The sequence below is a fragment of the Alligator mississippiensis genome, chromosome 1, assembly GCF_030867095.1.
Source record: "Alligator mississippiensis isolate rAllMis1 chromosome 1, rAllMis1, whole genome shotgun sequence".
Taxonomy (NCBI): Eukaryota; Metazoa; Chordata; order Crocodylia; family Alligatoridae; genus Alligator; species Alligator mississippiensis.
Window position 1 is genome coordinate 180,848,445 of NC_081824.1, and position 19,050 is coordinate 180,867,494.

The 19,050-nt window shown below is 44.3% G+C and overlaps 1 protein-coding gene across 1 annotated transcript in view; it reads right to left on the minus strand.

The window, feature by feature from the left end:
- DNAH14 (dynein axonemal heavy chain 14) overlaps positions 1–19,050 on the minus strand; it is a 277,358-nt gene that overhangs the window by 242,737 nt on the left and 15,571 nt on the right. Inside the window, exons 6-9 of the mRNA XM_019483009.2 lie at positions 7,982–8,103; positions 7,456–7,627; positions 1,371–1,475; positions 1,144–1,262 (exon numbers count right to left, since the gene is read on the minus strand). Of these exons, the coding sequence (XP_019338554.2) occupies positions 1,144–1,262; positions 1,371–1,475; positions 7,456–7,627; positions 7,982–8,103 (518 nt within the window). The remainder of the gene's footprint in view (positions 1–1,143; positions 1,263–1,370; positions 1,476–7,455; positions 7,628–7,981; positions 8,104–19,050) is intronic.

Consider the following 19,050-nt stretch of genomic DNA (forward strand, 5'->3'; position numbering starts at 1 on the left):
TCCTGAGACAGAGAGAACAAAAGATCCCTATAATCAATATATTATTTGCTATTCTGAACTAACTTCGTAGAAATGTCTGTTCAGCTATGGTCCAAGGAAAAGTTTCTTGCTTCTTTTTATAGCAAATGCTTTGAAACTTTTAGACACGTCTCTCTTGATGTTTTGCCCTACTGCTTCTAGGTTAGGGTACCTTATTCATGCTGGGAAAAAGGGGAGGCAGACCGTCATTCCCCCTCTTCAGAAAAACTATAAATGCTGCCCCATGTAAAGATTTTGCTTAGATTAACCTAGATTTGCCCGAGACAGACTGGCCATGCCCAGGGAGAGGAGTAAATGAATCCCAGCAATTAGGCACTGCAGTGACAAATCTGCAGACTAATGGTACAACAAATTTAAAACACCTGATGTAGGGAAAAGGAAAAAATTGTTATATGTTGCTTGAAACTGCCTGAAAAACATCAAAGTAAAGAAATGGCAAGGTGCAATTCAAGTCAGGCAGAAATTCTGACAGAAAACCAGAAGAGAGGGAATGGTCAGAATGGGTTCCATGATAATTTTGAACAGCCTCCACAATTGCAGAGAAGAGGGACAGGCTACAGATTCTAGTATTAGAGGAGACTAGGCTACAGAATGTATTTTTTCTAACACAAAGTGTGTACTGGTTGTTATGCAACAAATCTGAGGATCTTCTGAATTTATATGGAATTATGCATGTTATAAACAGAAGAGAGACGTACTTAATCCTTGTATGTAGTATTAACAACTGTCTCAACATTCAATTTCAGGTCTGAAACTAGTAAATTCCATTCACATCAATGGAAACTGTATCTACTTTCTCCAAGACTGAAAAGGTCCCCTTGAGGATTTATAAAAGCCTGTGGTAAGAGCTCCATGGCACAAATGTTCAAAATATTTAAAATGATACACTGTTAGGTGATAGCCAGAGCTGTAATTGTGGAAACAGTTTCTTAACTACAGCAAAATCCTAAACTACCTCTATCTATATTGAAATATCCTTCCAAAATTATAAAGTTTATGAGAGAGATCCATCTGGGAACAAAAAAACCCAACCACAACAGAAATGTCTTTTTTTTCCTGCTTCAAATTTCTATTGTATTTATCATTCACAAATGCAGATCATACTTTGGCACTTGAAGAGTCTCTTCTTCAGCAGATCTGATCATCACCACCACTGTAGGGTTCTGTTCATGCCTGCGTATATATAGCTTCCTTATATTTGCAAAACATTTTACAAGATGAGGCTGTGTAAAAGATGTAAAAGAAAATGGGATGGTAAAATATCAACAGTCTGTCACTTTTATTATCAAACCCAAAAAGAATGTTCCTAGAAAGTAGTACTGAAATGTTACCTGTATAGCATCAGGATTTTTGCTTTCAGCTAAAATGTCAAGAAGTTCGGCATTGCTGAGAAAGTAAAATCTTGGGAAAATCATTCGCTTAATTTCAAGATAATCCTGTTTCCCACCCCACAAGGGGAAAAAAAATTAAAAATAATTTTAAATATCTGTCTTAAAATATACATAAAGAGATTGGGTGCATCTTTAAATGTTAAATTTATTATTTGATAAATTGGATTCCATAATAAAGTTAAAATAATTTTAAAGAAAAATGTAAAAATATTCTAGAGTATGATTTGAAGTTTACCACCTCCAAAATGCTGCATTACATCTACTTATTTCTCCTGAATTCATTCTCATACTCTTATTACTCATCGCTTCCAATTTATTACTTTTTTCCCTAGATGGCTTGAGGCCTGCCTTCTTTTACTTTACCCATTATACTTGGACCACCCTCTTTCCTAGAAAGCTAAGTACCCTTTCTCCACCGCCTTTATATTCAAACTTCCTATTAAAGACTAATCCTACAGTAATCCACCCACTGTGGCAGACATCCAATTTTTTTAACGATTGATTTGTTATCATTTTGGTTTTGCTTTTCCCGGTGTGAAATGATAAACTAGTCTCAGCAAAGAACTGTGGTATTATTTATAGATATTTCAGATTAAAACACAAAATTTCAGAAGATAACATTTAAATTCATATAAGTAAAATCAAAGCAGGCCTTCAAATAGCATGGTGTCTAGACAAGAACGTAGTTCTCTAATGTTTATTCCAGACTAGGAAAGAAAAACTCATTCCTAGTCCACTCCCACAAATGTTCAGTATCCTCCAATTGTCCTACTGATAGCTGAAGCAAACAATGAAGAGCAAGTTTAACACATCCAAAAATATTCACTCTAATGAACTACCTGTTGTTATAATGTATTCTAGATACATACAATGAAGAGAGTCTTTCCTGGCAGCTTCTTTTAGAAAAAGTTACTACTATCAAACTTTACTTTTCAAGCTTTTGTCATGTTAAAGAACTTTTCACAAGAGAAATCTGTAGTAAATTAAATTTGTTTAGGTTAGGTATCTGGTAGAAACATATTTTTCTCATTTCTAACACATTTCTCATTTTTTTTATAGTTACATATGTACTACAAGCTTCTATTTTAAAATCATTCCAGCCACTTAATGGAAGACCTATAATATGCTTTAAAAAGAAACTGCTTCTATTGCAGGTCATGTGAGAAACAAAATCATCTTAAATAGTTAGAAAATTCAGAATTACAGTGGTATATTGCAGAGCTTTATTACATTATTCTATCAATAACAGAATATTCAGTTATACTAATCATTTAACAAGGACTTATTGACTTAATGACAATTAGTAATTTAAAAAATATTTTGCACATGAATGAAGGCACAATCACAGACTTCAACTGTAATTACTTGATCATAATTTATTCCCTATCAACGGAAAGGCCAGCTTCTTTTGGGTAGTACAGAATCCTCATGCTTGTCTTTACTGACAATGTGCCTAGTCATTATCTTTTTCATCCTATTCACAGGACCAAAATAAAACATGCATCTGTTACATAAATAAGGTGAGAGAAGCAAGGTGGGTAAGGGTGCTCAGAAACCCCTTTGGCTCAGCAAGGGCATTCAGCAATGCCTGAAGACTAAAAGGGAGGCGTACAACCAGTGGAAGGGAAGAACTATCACCAAGGAGGAGTATTCCTCCTTGGCCCGGGAGTGTAGGAGGGCTATTAGGAAGGCCAAGGCAGAGATGGAACTCATGCTAGTGTCCAGGATTAAGGACAACAAGAAGTCCTTTTTCAAGTACATTGGGAACAAGAAGAGGGCACCAGGCAGTGTAGGGCCCCTGCAAGACACAAACGGTAATCTGGTGGCCACGCCAGACAAGAAAGCTGATATTTTTAACAGTTTCTTTGCCTCTGTTTTCCTGAACAGGGACCGGAATATCCTACCTACCAGAGGTAGGGACAATCTTGCCAGACCAACCTGATTGCCTTTTACGACCAAGGATGATGATGTTGCTGTGGACATAGTCTTTCTAGACTTTAAGAAGGCCTTTGACACTGTCTCTCACTCCATCCTCATGAATAAATTAAGTGACTGTGGCATTGATGCATGCACAGTTGGATGGGTAAAAAATTGGCTGATGGGGCACACCCAGAGAGTAGTGGTGGATGGGTTGTACTCAAACTGGCAAGATGTGAGCAGTGGGGTACCCCAGGGCTCAGTCCTTGGGTCCACGCTGTTTAACATCTTCATCAGTGACTTAGACGAGGGGGTGGAAAGCACGCTGTCTAAGTTTGCTGATGACACTAAGATGTGGGGCGAGGTGGACACACTTGAAGGGAGAGAGAGGCTGCAACTAGATTTAGACAGACTACAAAAGTGGGCAGATGACAATAGGATGGGGTTCAATGTAGACAAAGGCAGGGTGTTGCACCTTGGGAGAAGGAATCCACAGCATACATACAGGCTGGGGAGTTCCATTCTTGAAAGCACAGAGGCGGAAAGGGATCTCGGAGTCATTATTGACTCCGAGATGAACAGGAGCCGCCAATGCCAGACCGCAGCCAGCAAGGCCAGCCATACCTTGTCATGCATCCAAAGATGCATCTCAAGCTGGTCCAGAGAGGTGATACTCCCCCTCTATGTGACTTTGGTCAGGCCGCAGTTGGAGTACTGCGTCCAGTACTGGGCACCGCACTTCAAAAGGGATGTGGCCAGCCTGGAGAGCGTTCAGAGGAGGGCCACCTGCTTGGTGAGAGGGCAGCAGGACAGGCCATATGAGGAGAGACTGAAGGAGCTGAACCTGTTCAGCCTCAGCAAGAGGAGGCTGAGGGGGGACCTGGTGGCTGCCTATAAGCTCATCAGGGGGATCAACAGCAAATAGGCAGAGCTCTTTTCTCCCCAGCACCACCTGGGGTGATGAGGAACAATGGTCATAAGCTGATGGAGAATAGGTTTAGGTTGGAGATCAGAAGGCAATATTTTACAGTTAGGGTGGCCAAAATCTGGAACCAACTTCCTAGGGAGGTGGTCCTCGCCCCTACCTTGGGCAAATTCAAGAGGAGGTTGGACGATCACCTGTCTGGGGTCTTGTGAACCCAGCACTCATTCCTGCCTGTGGCAAGGGGTCAGGCTAGATGATCTGTTCAGGTCCCTCCTGACCCTAGCTACTATGAAACTATGAAGGTTTGTCTGGCTACTGGAAACAAGCCGAATATAACCCCTGGGATCCATGCAAATAAAAAATCCTGTCCCCAGTTCACTCTCAGTTTTTACATCATGAAGACAAACAAATAAAAGCTCCTCCTCAAGAAGCAGATGCATATGGTTTGGTTACTCCTGTCTAATGGCAGCATAATATTCAGTGATCCACAAGAAGTCAGATCAGTTATGGTCCGTATGTTTAAGAAATATGTAAAGCAAAACTACAAAAATGACAAAATGAAAAGTTAAGTTGCCTAATATTAAGTACCCTTGTCTCCTCCACCAAGTCACAAAGCTCATCATTACAGCAATCACTGCACAACAAAACCAATGTACTACAAGCCTTGACACCTGGAAAGATCATGTAGCAGATCCTCAAGAAATCTACTGTGAAGCACCAAGAGATGAACAAGGGAATCAGGAACCAGCATGAACATCAAGTGCAGGTTGGGTCTGGCCAACCTGATTTCCTTCTGTAATAAAGATAACAGGCTCTGTGGATGGAGGAAGACCAGTGGATGTGAAATACCCTGACTTTAGCACAGTTTCTGACAGTCTCCCACAACAGTCTCATTAATAAGCTAAGAAAATACAGGCCAGATGAAAGTACTGTAAGATGGATTGATGACTACTTGCTGAGCACAATGATCCATGGCTCAATGCCTAGCTGGGAGGTATCAAGTGGGGTTCCCCAGGGGTATGTCCTGGGGCCAATATTGTTCAACATCTTCATTAATGACTTAGATAATGACTTAAAGGTCTGGAATGGGCTCCCAAGGGAGGTGGTGCTCTCCCCTACCCTGGGGGTCTTCAAGAGGAGGTTAGATAAGCATCTAGCTGGGGTCATCTGAACCCAGCACTCTTTCCTGCCTATGCAGGGGGTCGGACTCGATGATCTATTGAGGTCCCTTCCGACCCTAACAACTATGAATCTATGATGGGATCGAGTGCATACTTAGCAAGTCTGTGGATGACGTAAGCTGAATGGGACTGCACACACTGGAGAGTAGAGCTAGTATCCAGAATGACCATGATAGACTGGAGAAATGGTCCACAATCAGGTGAGATTAAACAAGGGCAAGTGCACACTCCTGCACTTGGGACAGAATAATGACATGCACAAATAAAGGCTGGAGAATGACTGGCTAGGCTGCAGTACTGCAGAAAAGGGTCCGGGGCTTAAAGTAGAACATAAACTGAATATAAGCCAACAGTGTTGCTCTTTTTATAAAATGAGATCAACAGCCTACTGGATTGTATTAACCAAAATATCACTTGAAAAATCAAAGGAAGTGATTTTCCTTCTATTTAGCACTGGTGAGGCCTCATCTGGACTACTGTGTCCAGTTTTGGGCTCCACAGCTCAAGAATAATGTAGAGAGCCTGGAGAGAGTCCAGAGCAGAGTGACAAAAATCATTAAATGCCTGAGAAGCAAGACTTATGAGGAAAAACCAAAAGAAATATAGACATTTAGCCTGAAGAGAAGAATGAAGGGGAATTTGATAAATCTTCAAATACCTGAAGCATGGTTACAGAGGATGGAGATGGGTTTTTCTCTGTAGCTGAAAGAGACAGAACTAGGAGCAATGGTCTCAAGCTGTAGCAGATGAAATTTAGGCTGGCGATTAGGAGGAACTTTCTGACTATGAGGGTGGTCAAGCATTTGAACCCATTATCTAGAGAAACTGTGACATCTCCATCCTTGGAAATATTCAAAAGCAGGATGATCAGACACTTGGCTGGGATGGTTTTGTCAGGGAAGTTCCTGCCTTGAGCAGGGGCCTGGACTGGATGATCTTATGAGGTCCCTTCTAGTCCTTCTATGATCCTACAAATTTCATCCTAGCAGAGATGGCAGCTCTGATGATAAAAACGCTTTGCACAGAACATCAGACAATGGAAAGAGCCAACATACATTATTTCTCTGCCAGCTTACTGTTGCAGAAAACATTTCACTTAAAACAAAAATACGTGCTTCCCTTTTTAGTCATTTTTGATATAATTTCACAGCTGTAGACCAAAGAACCAAAATAAGAAAAAAATGTCATACTGGCTCTGACCAAAGATCTATTTAGCTCAGTATATTGCATCTCACAGTGGTCGAGCAGATGCTACCAGAGAGAGTATGCATGGTTTATTAGACTGATTTGTCCCCTGCCTCTCTTCCCTTACAGTATCCAGCATTTAGAAGGCCTAGGAATTCCCCTCATGAAGGCTGCAGCTCCAGAACTGTTTCAGCTTCCATCATGGACAAATTTCTGAGTTTCTAAATTCTCCAATTTGTGTATTAGAAGAGCCACAAAAATTGAAAGACTTAACATTTCAAAAAAATGAGGATTTGACTAAAAGTATATGGACTGAAAATCTGGGGCAGATGCAGTTTCCTACAAAAACAAGAAAAAAAGCTATCAGATTGAGCTGCCATTGTCAGTGCAAAAACAGATCCTTCTGTAAGATATTACTGCTCATTTGTGATACAACAGAACCTTTTCTACTACTCTGGTGTACAGTAAAATCCAAGCCAACTTCTTTATTAATTGACAGAAATATTATCTTATGCTACACTGGTATAAACATAAGAGTAAACTGAAGTTTAATTACTCTGGTAAGTGATTTATCACTTCATTAGGCCTTATCTAGAAGGTTAAATGCATTTATAATAAGTGACATTGAAAAGGACATTAATAGGTTTGTCCTCTGAAAACAACATGTATTGTTAAGCATCTCAAAATATCTCACTCAGCCGCAATTCAATAATGCTTCTTGAATATATGGACTTTTTGTCACAAAAACAAAGGCTTATAGCTTGGTCTAGTGGATAAGAAGCAGCTGGGGATATTCAAAACCCTGGTGTGGTTTTACCTCAATTGACTTCTGTATTTTCTCAAGATGTGCATTGTTGGTCTGCAGCATCTCAAGGACTCCTGCAGCTGTAGCTGCCCTAAGAGCATTTGGGTCTTCCTCTGTATGTACCATGATCTCTTTCCATTTGTTATTGACCTGAGAGAAAAGAGTTGCTTCTTCTGGAAGCTGCCTATTTAAATCACAGATAATATTAGAAATCAATTTCTAGAATGCAATATCAAAATGTTTTTCATTCTGATTTGTATTTGTCAATTTACTTTAAGATCTTTTTCTTACACACTTTATACTGCTTTCCAGATTCACACTTTTGAACTCATATACTAACATATACAGCACCAGAGCAGCTACAAAGCAATTAACTATTCACAGAGCTGTATGCTTCAACAGAAGTCTACATACCTAGGTATTTATGCCTAGGAGTCCTCCACTGAGCATTAGTCGTTGTTTCTTACTGGCTTAAAACACTACTGAGGACTTGATTCCTTGTTTTGATAAAATGACTGTGACATGCATGCATTATTACCTTTGTATTTCTGCAGAATGAAAGATTGGTTCAAGATACATCCAGTTCCTTTGACAGAGTAACCATTCCTCCAGAGTGTGAGCAAAAAGATTCAACTTACGATCCCATCCATCCACAAGATTCTACCAGATAAAATATAATATTTTATTATTATAGTAACATCTACATTTGGGGGAAGTTCTTATTATCTGAAAGATGTTACCAAGGGACTCTGAACCTCCATTTTTACAGAGTTTAAAGTAGGCCCTAGCATTTATTAAATAAAAGGTTTCTATGCACTTCATACAATTTGAGAGGATAATCCGTACTTCATTAGGAACTAATTATTTAAGTCTGAAAAGAAGCTACTAAAATATTGTATATGTTTATTGGTTTATGTTATATCATTTTTTCCAGTCAAGTGAGAAGTATATGTTTCACTTCAGGGCACTGGCATAAACTAGAATGTAGCTTTACCTGTAATAATATATATTTTGGACCTGGATCCTGGTCTCCTTACAAGTTAGTCTCACTGAAGTCAAATACTGCAAACCTATTTCTAAATCCCATCTAACAAAAATGTCTTTGTCTATCCTTGCTTTAAAAAAAAAAAAAAGAGGTGACCAAGATGTTCTGTAATGCTATCCTAAAACCACCTAGTCAGCATAATTAGTTTTCTTTCAATGTATTAGTACACATACAATAAGTTCTGCATATTTTATTAACAGTCCATCAGTCCTAGGAACTAGAAATTAACTGTTTGCAGTTGCAAACTAAACGGAGACTAAACCAATGCATATTTGACTCCTTAGAAATTAACAGAAAAGCAGGAACATTGAAAAAAAAGTTATTTACCAGTAGCTGTAGTTATTCGAGATACTTGGTCCATTCATACATACATTCCACTGCTGGTGTACATGTGCCCCGTGCTTAAGCTCAGACCTTCTTGCCCTAGCAGTATCCATACAGTGTGTGCGCTTCCTGCCTCTCCTCATGCTTTGTAAGGAGGGCAAAAAGGGTGGAATGTACTCCTCATGTAGTGATTGCATGACTGTCACCAACCCAAACATATGCCCTAAGCTTCCACAGTGGTGTAGTTCTTAGAAAAGTGTGTGTAAGACTTCAGGTGGCTGTTTTAAAAACATTCAGAATAGACATTTCATAGTAACCAAAGTTCCCTCAACTCTGGTGGAGTGAGCTCTGATCCCTTTCAGTGGGTCCTCTTTAGCAACCTTGTAGCAAACTTCGACACAGTAAAAGATTCAATTAGCCTTTGTGCTAATTGTGCCTTTTGATATTTTAACAATGGAAATTAATAGATAAGGAGAATTCTAGAAAGACTTGGTCCTGGACAAGGAAAAGGACACAGCTCTCCTCAAATCTAACACATATAGTTGTGCCCGAGTTGAAATGGTTTGCCCATCTAGGCTGTGCATATTAGGTTTCTATTTTACTGGGGGACTGGGAATAAGCCTACACTGTGAATTTACTGAGTTAGGTGGCAGCATCCTCAAAACATGCCATGTTTCTCCTTGGAGGCTGTCTCCTGAACCAGAAGCAGCATATAAATTCATATGGTGCTTCTGTGGGACTAAGAGATGCATCTACATGAGACATTTACTGAGTAGATTAATTAGCTCCGCAGTAAAGTCTCAGCATCTACACATGTGGCCTTATCAGGCCACACTGCCCTATTACACTGCAGTAAACTAATAAATGCTGCTGTAGATTAGTACTTGTCAACACAAATACTATCCTATGGAGGGGTTATTTAGCATGCCACAATGCACATTTAGACACTGACGGGGCTGGCTGGGTCACTTCAGTGTGGGGGCTGCCTGCCAGCTAACCCCAAACTGGAACACCTCCGTGCCCCAGCCAGACCCTCTGCAGCATGTTGAGCCGGGTTGGAAAAGGCCTGGGCTGGTAGGTTGACCTCCCAGGATCCCTTGCTAGCCGGGCCTGCTCTGACCTGGCTTGACATGATGTAGTCCCAGGCACACGTGTAAACACGGTGCTTGGGGGCAATAAACTCCAGTGTGAACTGCTCGAGTTTATTGCTTTGCATTAATTTCACATATAGATGTGTCTAGAGTTTGCACCAATTAGACTGCCCATATGATAATAAGCTTATTTGCAGAACTGCAGCAACGCAGCTACCCTGCTCCCAGTTCAAAAGGCAGCAGACAGAAAGCAGCGAAGCACATTTGTACATGCTTCTGCTTGGTATAGTAAGTTTGTAATGCAGACATGACATGACTTGGTTCTCTCACTAGGGGAATACCTTGGTTAGGCCCTTTACTACTCCCAGGTGGGAGATGAGAGAGTATTCTATGGGAGAGTGATGAGCTGAAATGCAAGAGGCGTTATTGGATGCTAGAGTGCTCAGGCTCAGGGTCAGCGCTCACAGCTGGCGCTCCAATCACTACCCCCTCATTACACTACTGCTGAAGGGACAGCAAAGTATTCTTTGGCAGAGATGAGGGATAAGTTGCCATGCTTCAGTTGGTATTCCAGGATAGTTAGACTGAAAGCCTCTGAAAGGGGGAAAAAAGAACTGGCATAACTTTAGGCTAAAAATATAGTCCACTTAGCCAGGAAGTTAATCTAGCTAGGTCTTTCTTCCTATGGATAAGAATATCCAAGCAAGCAAATCTACTCTACTGCTGATATTAATGGGTGTGTGCACGTAGATGGCTAATGCAAGGAGATGTACCTACTGAGGCTGTCCAGTTAGATATCCTAGGACTCCTATAGACATGCAAGGAGCCTGCTCTGACACACTGGAAATCCAGCATATCGGAGCAGACTCAATTAATTGAGTCTGCTGGAGCATGGAAATTGACGTGCTCTGGGAACCTTCCACATCACATGTATCAGTATCCCTGTGCATCCCCATGCTGAAAAAATGGCAGCAGAGTGCTCGGAAATAAAACATGTTCAATGACCTTTAGTTCAAAGCGCCCCACCACCATTTTTTCAGCACAAAGATGCTGATACATGTGATGCACAGGCACTTTTAATTAGCATGGCATGCTAATTAAAGTGCCCAGCATTGCATCCCAGAGTACATGTAAAAATGCCTGCGAGGTACAGTACTTAGAATTCTATTTGGCAACTGAAATACCTATTTCAGAAGCTGACTACCTTTCAGGGAGGGAGAGAAAGGGCTAGGGCAGAGGTGTTCTTGTCATTGATGTAAGTCATCATAAGTCATGCTCTGGAAATCAACTTGAGATAAGACAGTAATATGAAGCCTCATTCTCACATTAGAGTAGATGTCTTGGACCTGAAGATCAGTCATACTCATCATACCTCCCACTGTAGCAGGAAGATGTTTGTTGCCATTGTTACTAATGGATGTAAGGAAGTAAGTTCTGACTGTTGCTGTCTAATTGACCTTCACCAGGAGATGAGAAGGCCATAGTGACTCAGTCTTAAGGAAGGTAAGTTCTTATAGACAGAGAGCCTGAAGTGGACCCTATAAACTTAAGTCTCTGAACTGGAACTGGGTTTGATTTTGGACTATTCACATTTAGGTCTAGAACAGGGGTCAGCAACCCCCAGCACATGTGCCGAGCACAGCACACGAGGCCATTTTGCTCAGCACACCTCCACCACCACCAGCTGCTGCCAGCCACGAAGCCTGGGCTGCTCCCAGCAGGCGGCTGGGAAGCTGCAAGCCCTGCTGCAAGCAGACCAGGCTCTGTACTTGGCAGCAGCTACCCGGAGCCTGGGCCGGTTGCAGTCAGGAGGCTGCAAACATCTGCTCTGGACTCTGGCATCAGCTCCATACCAGGGGGAGTGCATGCGCCTCGGAATGGACGGTGTGGGAGGGGCCTGAGGCAGTAAAACCCTGGTGTCTTCCTCGCTGCCAGCATAGAACTAATAACTGGGCTTCAGAGCTCAGTGCAGCTGTTTGTAGCCAGCCTGGCAGCAGGCAGGCTGCAAACAGGTGCACTGGGCTCCATAGCCCTGGCATCAGCTCCATGCTGGCAGCGACTGCACGTGCACCTCAGAGCAGACAGTGGGAGGGCTATGCTGCCTCAGGCCCTATCCCCACTGTCCACTCCGTGGAGCACATGCACCTGCCGGTATGGAGCTAATGTCGGAACCTGGAGCAGCTGTTTGCAGCCTCCCGGCTGCATCCGGCTCAGGCTCTGGTAGCTGCTGCCAACCACAGAGCCCAGGCTGCTTGCAGCAGGGCTTGCAGCTGAACCTGCCTAACTCCCACCTGTTACGAGCCCAGCCCCGACCCAGCCCCCCACCAGGATGAAGCTGGCGCTGCCCCTTGCCAGGAGCACCGCAACGTTTGTGGGCTTAGCTGTGCCGGGTGGGTGAGTGGTTGGGCTGATGGGCAGGCTGGGTCTTTGGCCAGCTGTGCTGCAGCCCAGGGGCTGGCTCCCCAGGGAAGCACAGGGGCTCTGGTGGGACCAGGCATTGTTAGGTCAGACTTTGTCCAGTGGCCCAGGAGTCTGGCTCCATGCGCCTGCGCATCTGGTTCTATGTGTTTGTCTGCCTCTGTCTGGTTCTGTGTGTCTGTGTGTACACACGTCTGATTCTGGATGTGTGTGCACATGTGTCTGTTCTGAGTGTGTTCTGGCTCTCTGTTTGTCCACGTGGTTCTCTGTGTGCTTGTGTCTGGTTCACTCTCTGCTCTCCCTTTTCTTTCTTTCTCTCTCTCTCCTCTTTCTCTTATGTGTCTCTTTTTTCTCTCTATCTCATTCAACATGCTCACCAAAAAGGGAATACACAACAACAAAGGCAACATTTATGATTATTAAATATACCAATATGCGGTGTGTCCTGCCATGTACCCCCCCGACCCCCACCCTCATTTTGTTTTTCTGGCATGCCGGCACTCTGGCACCTTCCAAGGTAGACATTATGTTTTTTTTGGCACTTGGGCCAAAAAAACATTGCCTACCCCGGTCTAGAATATGAAACTGTGTACTGGAGGTTTCCCGCCATGTCTTAGGAGGAACTAGTTGTTTAGGAAAAGGTAAGTTTTGATATTGTTCTTGTAGACGGCCACAGCTGCAAGCCTCAGTGAAAGCTCTTGAGGAAGTCAAAAGACAGGGTAGTAAGACACTATTTTAATAATTGTCTTGCTCTACCCACAAAGTGGAGGTATCTGCTGTGGGAAGCACATGAAGGTGCTGTGAATATAAGGATCCTGTAGGTCAAGAGATGTAAACAAATGCCCTGGCTGCAAGAATGAAATAATAATAGCTAACAACAATTCTGAACGTAAGCTTCCAAATAAAGGAGTTTAGCTTTAAGTCCAAGATGATATTCTGTCCTCCTTTTCTTTTGGGGACCAAAATCCAGTCATTGTAATATCTATTTCTTCAGTACAATGCAGTAACTTCCTGTATTAACTCTAAGGCTCAAAGGGAAAAAATGCACTGTTTAAGCTAAGTCTTGCATGAAAGATCCCTGAAAAGAAACAGAGAAGGAGCACTAGGAGCAGGGACCATACTAAACTGGATGACACAGCTAGCTCTTATAGCGTCAAAACCACAGAGCCTATACTGAAATGGCCTGTTCTCTGAGAGGCACGGGACAAGTGGTTTCCAAAAGAATATAGGAAATGGTGGGGCCTCGGGGAGTGCAATACATCTCTCAATTGTACCCTAAGGCTATCTCTGCTTCTAAAAAAAGCTGCAGTAGAAGACTGCTTCCTCTTGTGAAAGTGCTGGCATTTCCTTAGGGGCCCTGGAAAATAGTGCATAAGGGGTGGGACAGAACAGAGCTTCTAGAGTGGTTTCCAGCTAGTGTATGGGTGACATTTATGCTTCTTCTTTAGGGCAGGTGTGTTAATCCCTAAGAAGCAGAGGGTATCCTTGAAATCTTTGATGGTATGCAGTAGGCCTGTGTGAAGCAGCTACTATTTTGCTTCGAATTCGGCCAATTTTGGGGATAGTGATTTGAATCACTCTCCCAAATCGATTTGGCCAAATCTGATTCTGAGATTTGGTTGCTGCTGAATCAGCTAAATCTCCAAATCACACAGCCCCCATTTCCCACCTGCCCTCAATGGCTGCCCTGCCCGAATGCCCCAGCTCCCAGGTCTTTGAAAAAAAAAATCCCCCACTCACCAGCTACTGCCAGGGGCGGGGGGGAGGGGGGGTGATCCCTGCTGCCCCCCACTGCCCCATGCCACATGGGGGGGGCTCTGCCATGACCCCCCGATCTGCACCCACTCTCCCAGCCCCACCCCTGCTGGCTGCCCCACCCGCCCCAGCTCCCAGCCCTTAAATTAAAAAGCCCTGACTCACTAGCTCATGTCTGGTGGGGAGGGGGGGCAGCAATCCCTGCTGCTCCCCACTACCCCACACCACATGGGGGGCTCTGCATGAGCCCCCAGAAGCCCCGAGGCCGCTGCAGCAGCCAGTGAGTCCAGGGGTTATTTTTGGGTTTTTTTCTTAAAAGGCCAGGAGCTGGGGCAGGCAGGACAGTCATGGGGGGGCTCATGGCAGAGCCCCCCCATGCAGTGTGGGACAGTGGGGGGCAGCAGAGATCACCCCCGGGCTGGGCAGCACCTGGTGAGTAGGGGATTTTTTTTTTTAAAGGGCCGGGAGCTGGGGCTGGCAGGGCAGCGGGAGCAGGCAGGGGATGGGGCCTGGCAGGGGTTCCCCCATGGTCCCCTCCCTCCTCCTCCAGCCCCCCTCCCCCACCCCCTACTTACCAACTCAGAGTCCAGGTCCAGCTCCCTGCTACAGCAGGCGGGGACTGCCTGAATCGCCGAAGCTCTCCGAATCGATTTGGAGAGCTTTGAATTGATTTGGACCTTTTAATTGATCCCCTGATTTGATTTGGATTCAGAGATTCAGCCACTGAACTGGGTTGAATCTCCTCCAAACTGAATCAGCACTCGAAGCTTCACATCGCCCTAGTGTGCAGAGCTTCATCTATTTACAGTAGAATATCTCTGCCCCTTCAAAGGGAAGCCCTTTAGAATATCCTGTATTTCCACAGAGCCAGAATAAATGTCTCAGGGTCATAATTGCCAAATCTCAAATATCTTTATGAGAGCCGCTTGAAGTATGGTTTTCATCACCAAATGTCTTTCTTCAAGCAAGGTAGCAATTAATTTTCTGGAGCCTGGCAAAAGTTTGACAGAAAAAAAATGCCAGGCACTCACAAAATATAAAGCTATGTTGAGCCAACAGATTTTGATAGTTGGCTTGGAACCCGTTAGTACTACCAGGTGTGTAGTATCAAATCCAGGGTCTTCAGCTGTTTGTCTTTTGAGCTGTTAAAAAACAAATTTTCCTTTTTGTCTCTTACAATGACCAACACGTAAGCTGTAGGTGGAGTACAGAAAAAATTCACATCCTGGGAAGGCACTTGACAACGTTTGTCAACATATATAATCATGGCAGGGCAGGGGTGATAGGCATTTACCACGTAATTCTTGCAGGTTTTATTATGGTCTCATTTGACAGGGAAGGATAATTTATTTGGTAAAGATAGGATGCAAGATATCTGCAAAACTATTTATAAAAAAGTCTTCAATTTTTCTCCACAAGAATTTGGAAGGCCTAAGGCACCAATCTCATAAGGTCCTGGAAGCATAAGAAGTCACTCATCCATGATGTTGGAGGAGGAACAACTGCCTCATCAACACAAGAGGAGAAAGACAGTGGTTAGTGTCAGGCAACCCCTCTAAGTTTCATAGTTGTTAGGGGCTGGAAGGGACCTTACAGTTAATCAGGTCCAGCCTCCCCTGCACTTGGGCGGGAAACTGGCAGAGTGTTCTTTACATTCAAGGGAGATCAGACCCAAAAATAAGCAGGACGGCTCTGCGATGTTGAAAAAAGACTAATGGGATCATAGGTAACTAGTCTGTTTCTGGCTTCATCTCCAAGCAGAAGGTCCGTGGCAGAAAAAGGATACCAAGACCAAGAACCTGCAAATCAGGAGACACAAGATGGTAGCCTAGAGCTACATCTCTTCTCCCCTGGAAGAGTTTCCATAGAACTAGTAAAAGGCAAAATGATAAGTGAAATCCCAAATGACAGTGATTCACAGGATTTGAAGAAAGTGTTTGGTGAGGAGACCTCCACCTCCCACTGGCAGCACAAAAGGGCCTCAAATTGGAGATGGTTCTACAACTGGAATCAGAGCTGCTGTTACTGAAGGATCTGCAATCAGAGTCCACAGAGAGTCCAGTTCTGTCTGGATCACCAAGCTGCTCAGTACTGTGAATTGAACCCCAATGGAGGTCATGAGAATAGCAGGAGCCCATTGTAGTGCACTATGCCTCAGTGGAGGAACAAGTTTCACTGCAAAAGTTCTCAATCAGACCCACGATGACTAGGTAGCAAAAGGGAAGCTAAGGAGTACCTTGGGCCCTTACCCTTGCATTTACAAGACACCATGGAAGTGGACAGTGCCAATCCTTGTCAGGATCCACACTGGGACACAAACAGGAGGGATGAAGAACTAGTGAAAAGAGTCTCCTTAAGGAACCCTGGAGCAGGAATTTCTAGGGCCACTGACAGACATTAAAAAGGCAGAATTCTGCATGGCAGGAGGTGCGAGTCTGATACTGAGCATCAGATCCCATCATGCCATATTGTTGGTGCAGGGGGAACCTGGGATCACAATCTCAGGCTCCCCCTGCACCAGCAATTTTCACTCCTGTGGTTGGGAGCCTTATCATCAGTTGATCAGAGTTTCCAGCCCTGGGGATGCACTGTGCATTCTCATGGCTGAAAGCTCCAATCAGCTGACGGAGCCTTGATCAGCTTCCAGTCTTTGAAGCACATGGGAGCCATTCCTTGGAGACTGGGAGCACTGTCCATATGTTCAATTAAAGGCAAGATAGGAACCAGCTACAAAGTTATTACACATGTTTTGTGTAATAATTTTGTCGGGTATTCCTGGTTTTATCACACCATTAACTGAATAAACCTGTAGCCACGTCACTAAAGATGACTTAACCAGTAAATTGCATCTTAGGTATACTGTGTCAAGAGTCAGCACAGCAGCTAGGTTAATTAGCCCCTAGCTAACTCTGGTTATCCAAGTCAGCTTGGCTGCCAGCAACCTATTTCCAGATGGTTCTAACTACCTGTATGGGCAAGGCTACCTGCTTAGAAGCAGCAGCCCTTTCCACACCCAGAAGGCTAAACAGGATGGCTCTTGCCCTTTGGTTCCTAGTTCCTGTCTTCTGCCCAGGTCCCTGCTTCCTCACTGATGGTTTGTGACCCTCCCACTACCTCATGGCTGCAGTCTGAATCCCTCCTTCTGACTCCTGACCTGTAGCTTGTAACTATCCAGTGGCAAGCTGCAGATGCCTGGTCATTTACTTGACATTAGATCTGTGTTCACTGGAGTAGAACTTCTGTACTATTGATGACAAGGATGTGTTGCAGAAACTGCCTAGGGAGAGAGCCCTAGCAGTCAGGCAGGAACCCCACAGGTGCAGGTTACTGTGGCAGCAGGCCTAAGGAGGGAATTAGCCTTTACCTGCAGTTGGTCAGCTGACTGGAAGAGGCAGAGCCCTGGGCACATATAAACCCCAGGGCTGGGGCTAGAGAGGCAGTTCACTGCCAGCAGTCAAAGGGGAAGGAGCCTGTAGGGAGGAATTGCCCAGAGATGCTGCAGCTGCCCAATGTGCTGCACTTGGGGCTAATGGGGCTCCAGGAGCTCACCAGGTTCCCTTGCCTACAAGGTACTTAGTGCCAGGGTAGAAGTTTGATTCTTTTACAGGGGCAGAGCACACCCTGAGCTTTTTGTGTTATGTTATAGCCCAGGGGCTTATATTTTGGTTGCTGTCTTATAAGACTGAAGAATTGGGCTGAGGCTATTGGGGAAGGAGGAGGCCTCATTGGGGGCCCACTATAGCGTGGGGACCTCCAGTGCCAGTGTGGGCATAGTATTTGAGGTGCACAGACCCCCAGCACCAGTGTGGGCACAGTATTTGAGGTGCACAGACCCCCAGCGCCAAGGGGCACCGAGAGAGATGGGGCTGCAGAGAGGAGAGCCTGGTGATGACTGGAGACCAAGGTGAACTAAGGCCTTGGAGAGACAACATGTGAATGCCATCTATGAGGCTTGGGGCATGGTAAAGGAGTGGTTTGGAGCTACGCATGTAGCCCATAAGGCTGAGGGTATCCTAAGAGGCATTCATTTTGGAGCAGAACCCAAAAGGGGTCCAGGAACCCACAGGGTTCAGTGGGGTCCATCAGGTTTGTGCCCAAAATACAACTTGAGGACAGCCTCCCTATTTACTATAGTACACCAAAACGTGGCAGGCAAGAAAGAGGGTGCCCATTGGGCAGGAGTGACATGGTTAAGGAGCCCTAGGGGTATCACGGCCACCCCTGAGGACCCCATCCTGTGACAGGATGGTCTTCTCAAGAGGGACCATGCAGCCCTGTATCATTAGCATCCAACTTAGTCGTGCACTCCAGTTATTAGAGGGTGACCATATAGTTTACCTAGGAGATAACCTGGAAACTAGCTTTGCCCTCCTTCCTGGTGAACAACTTAAAACACTACATTTCCCAAGGATAGGGATTCCCTAATAAAAAGAGTCACTTAAAATGTTTGCCTGAAGCAGGCATAGCCTTGCTGCAGGAGGAACATAGCTACAAAGCTTGAATCCAAGTGGCCTGGAGGAAACTCTGGCAAGTCAAAGGAAAGGTCTGGCCAAAGTGTGGTGGGGGGAGGGGAAGAAAATGAAACCTCAAATATTATCTTGCTGGGATCCTATGATCCCAGCTGACTTCCTGCCCCTGGGGCAGGGGGGGCTGGACTCAATGATCCTCTGGGGTCCCTTCCAGCCCAAATGTCTATGAAATCTATGAAAGTCTATGAAACTCACTTAGCTAGAAGAGCCACATAGGAGACTTAATGTCTCACTAAAATAAATATTGAAGACCAGGAAAAAGTGAGAACAACAACTACCACCACCCTGCTTCCTACTTCTTGAAGAAATAAGAAGAAAAAGTAGTAAAAAGAGGTGGGGAAGGTACTGAGAACAGCTTCATGTAAAACGGTGTCTGGGTTAGCCAAGAGAATATCTCATCTCAAGACTGCCTGCCCCAAGACAGATGAGAGGAACTGAGGAACTA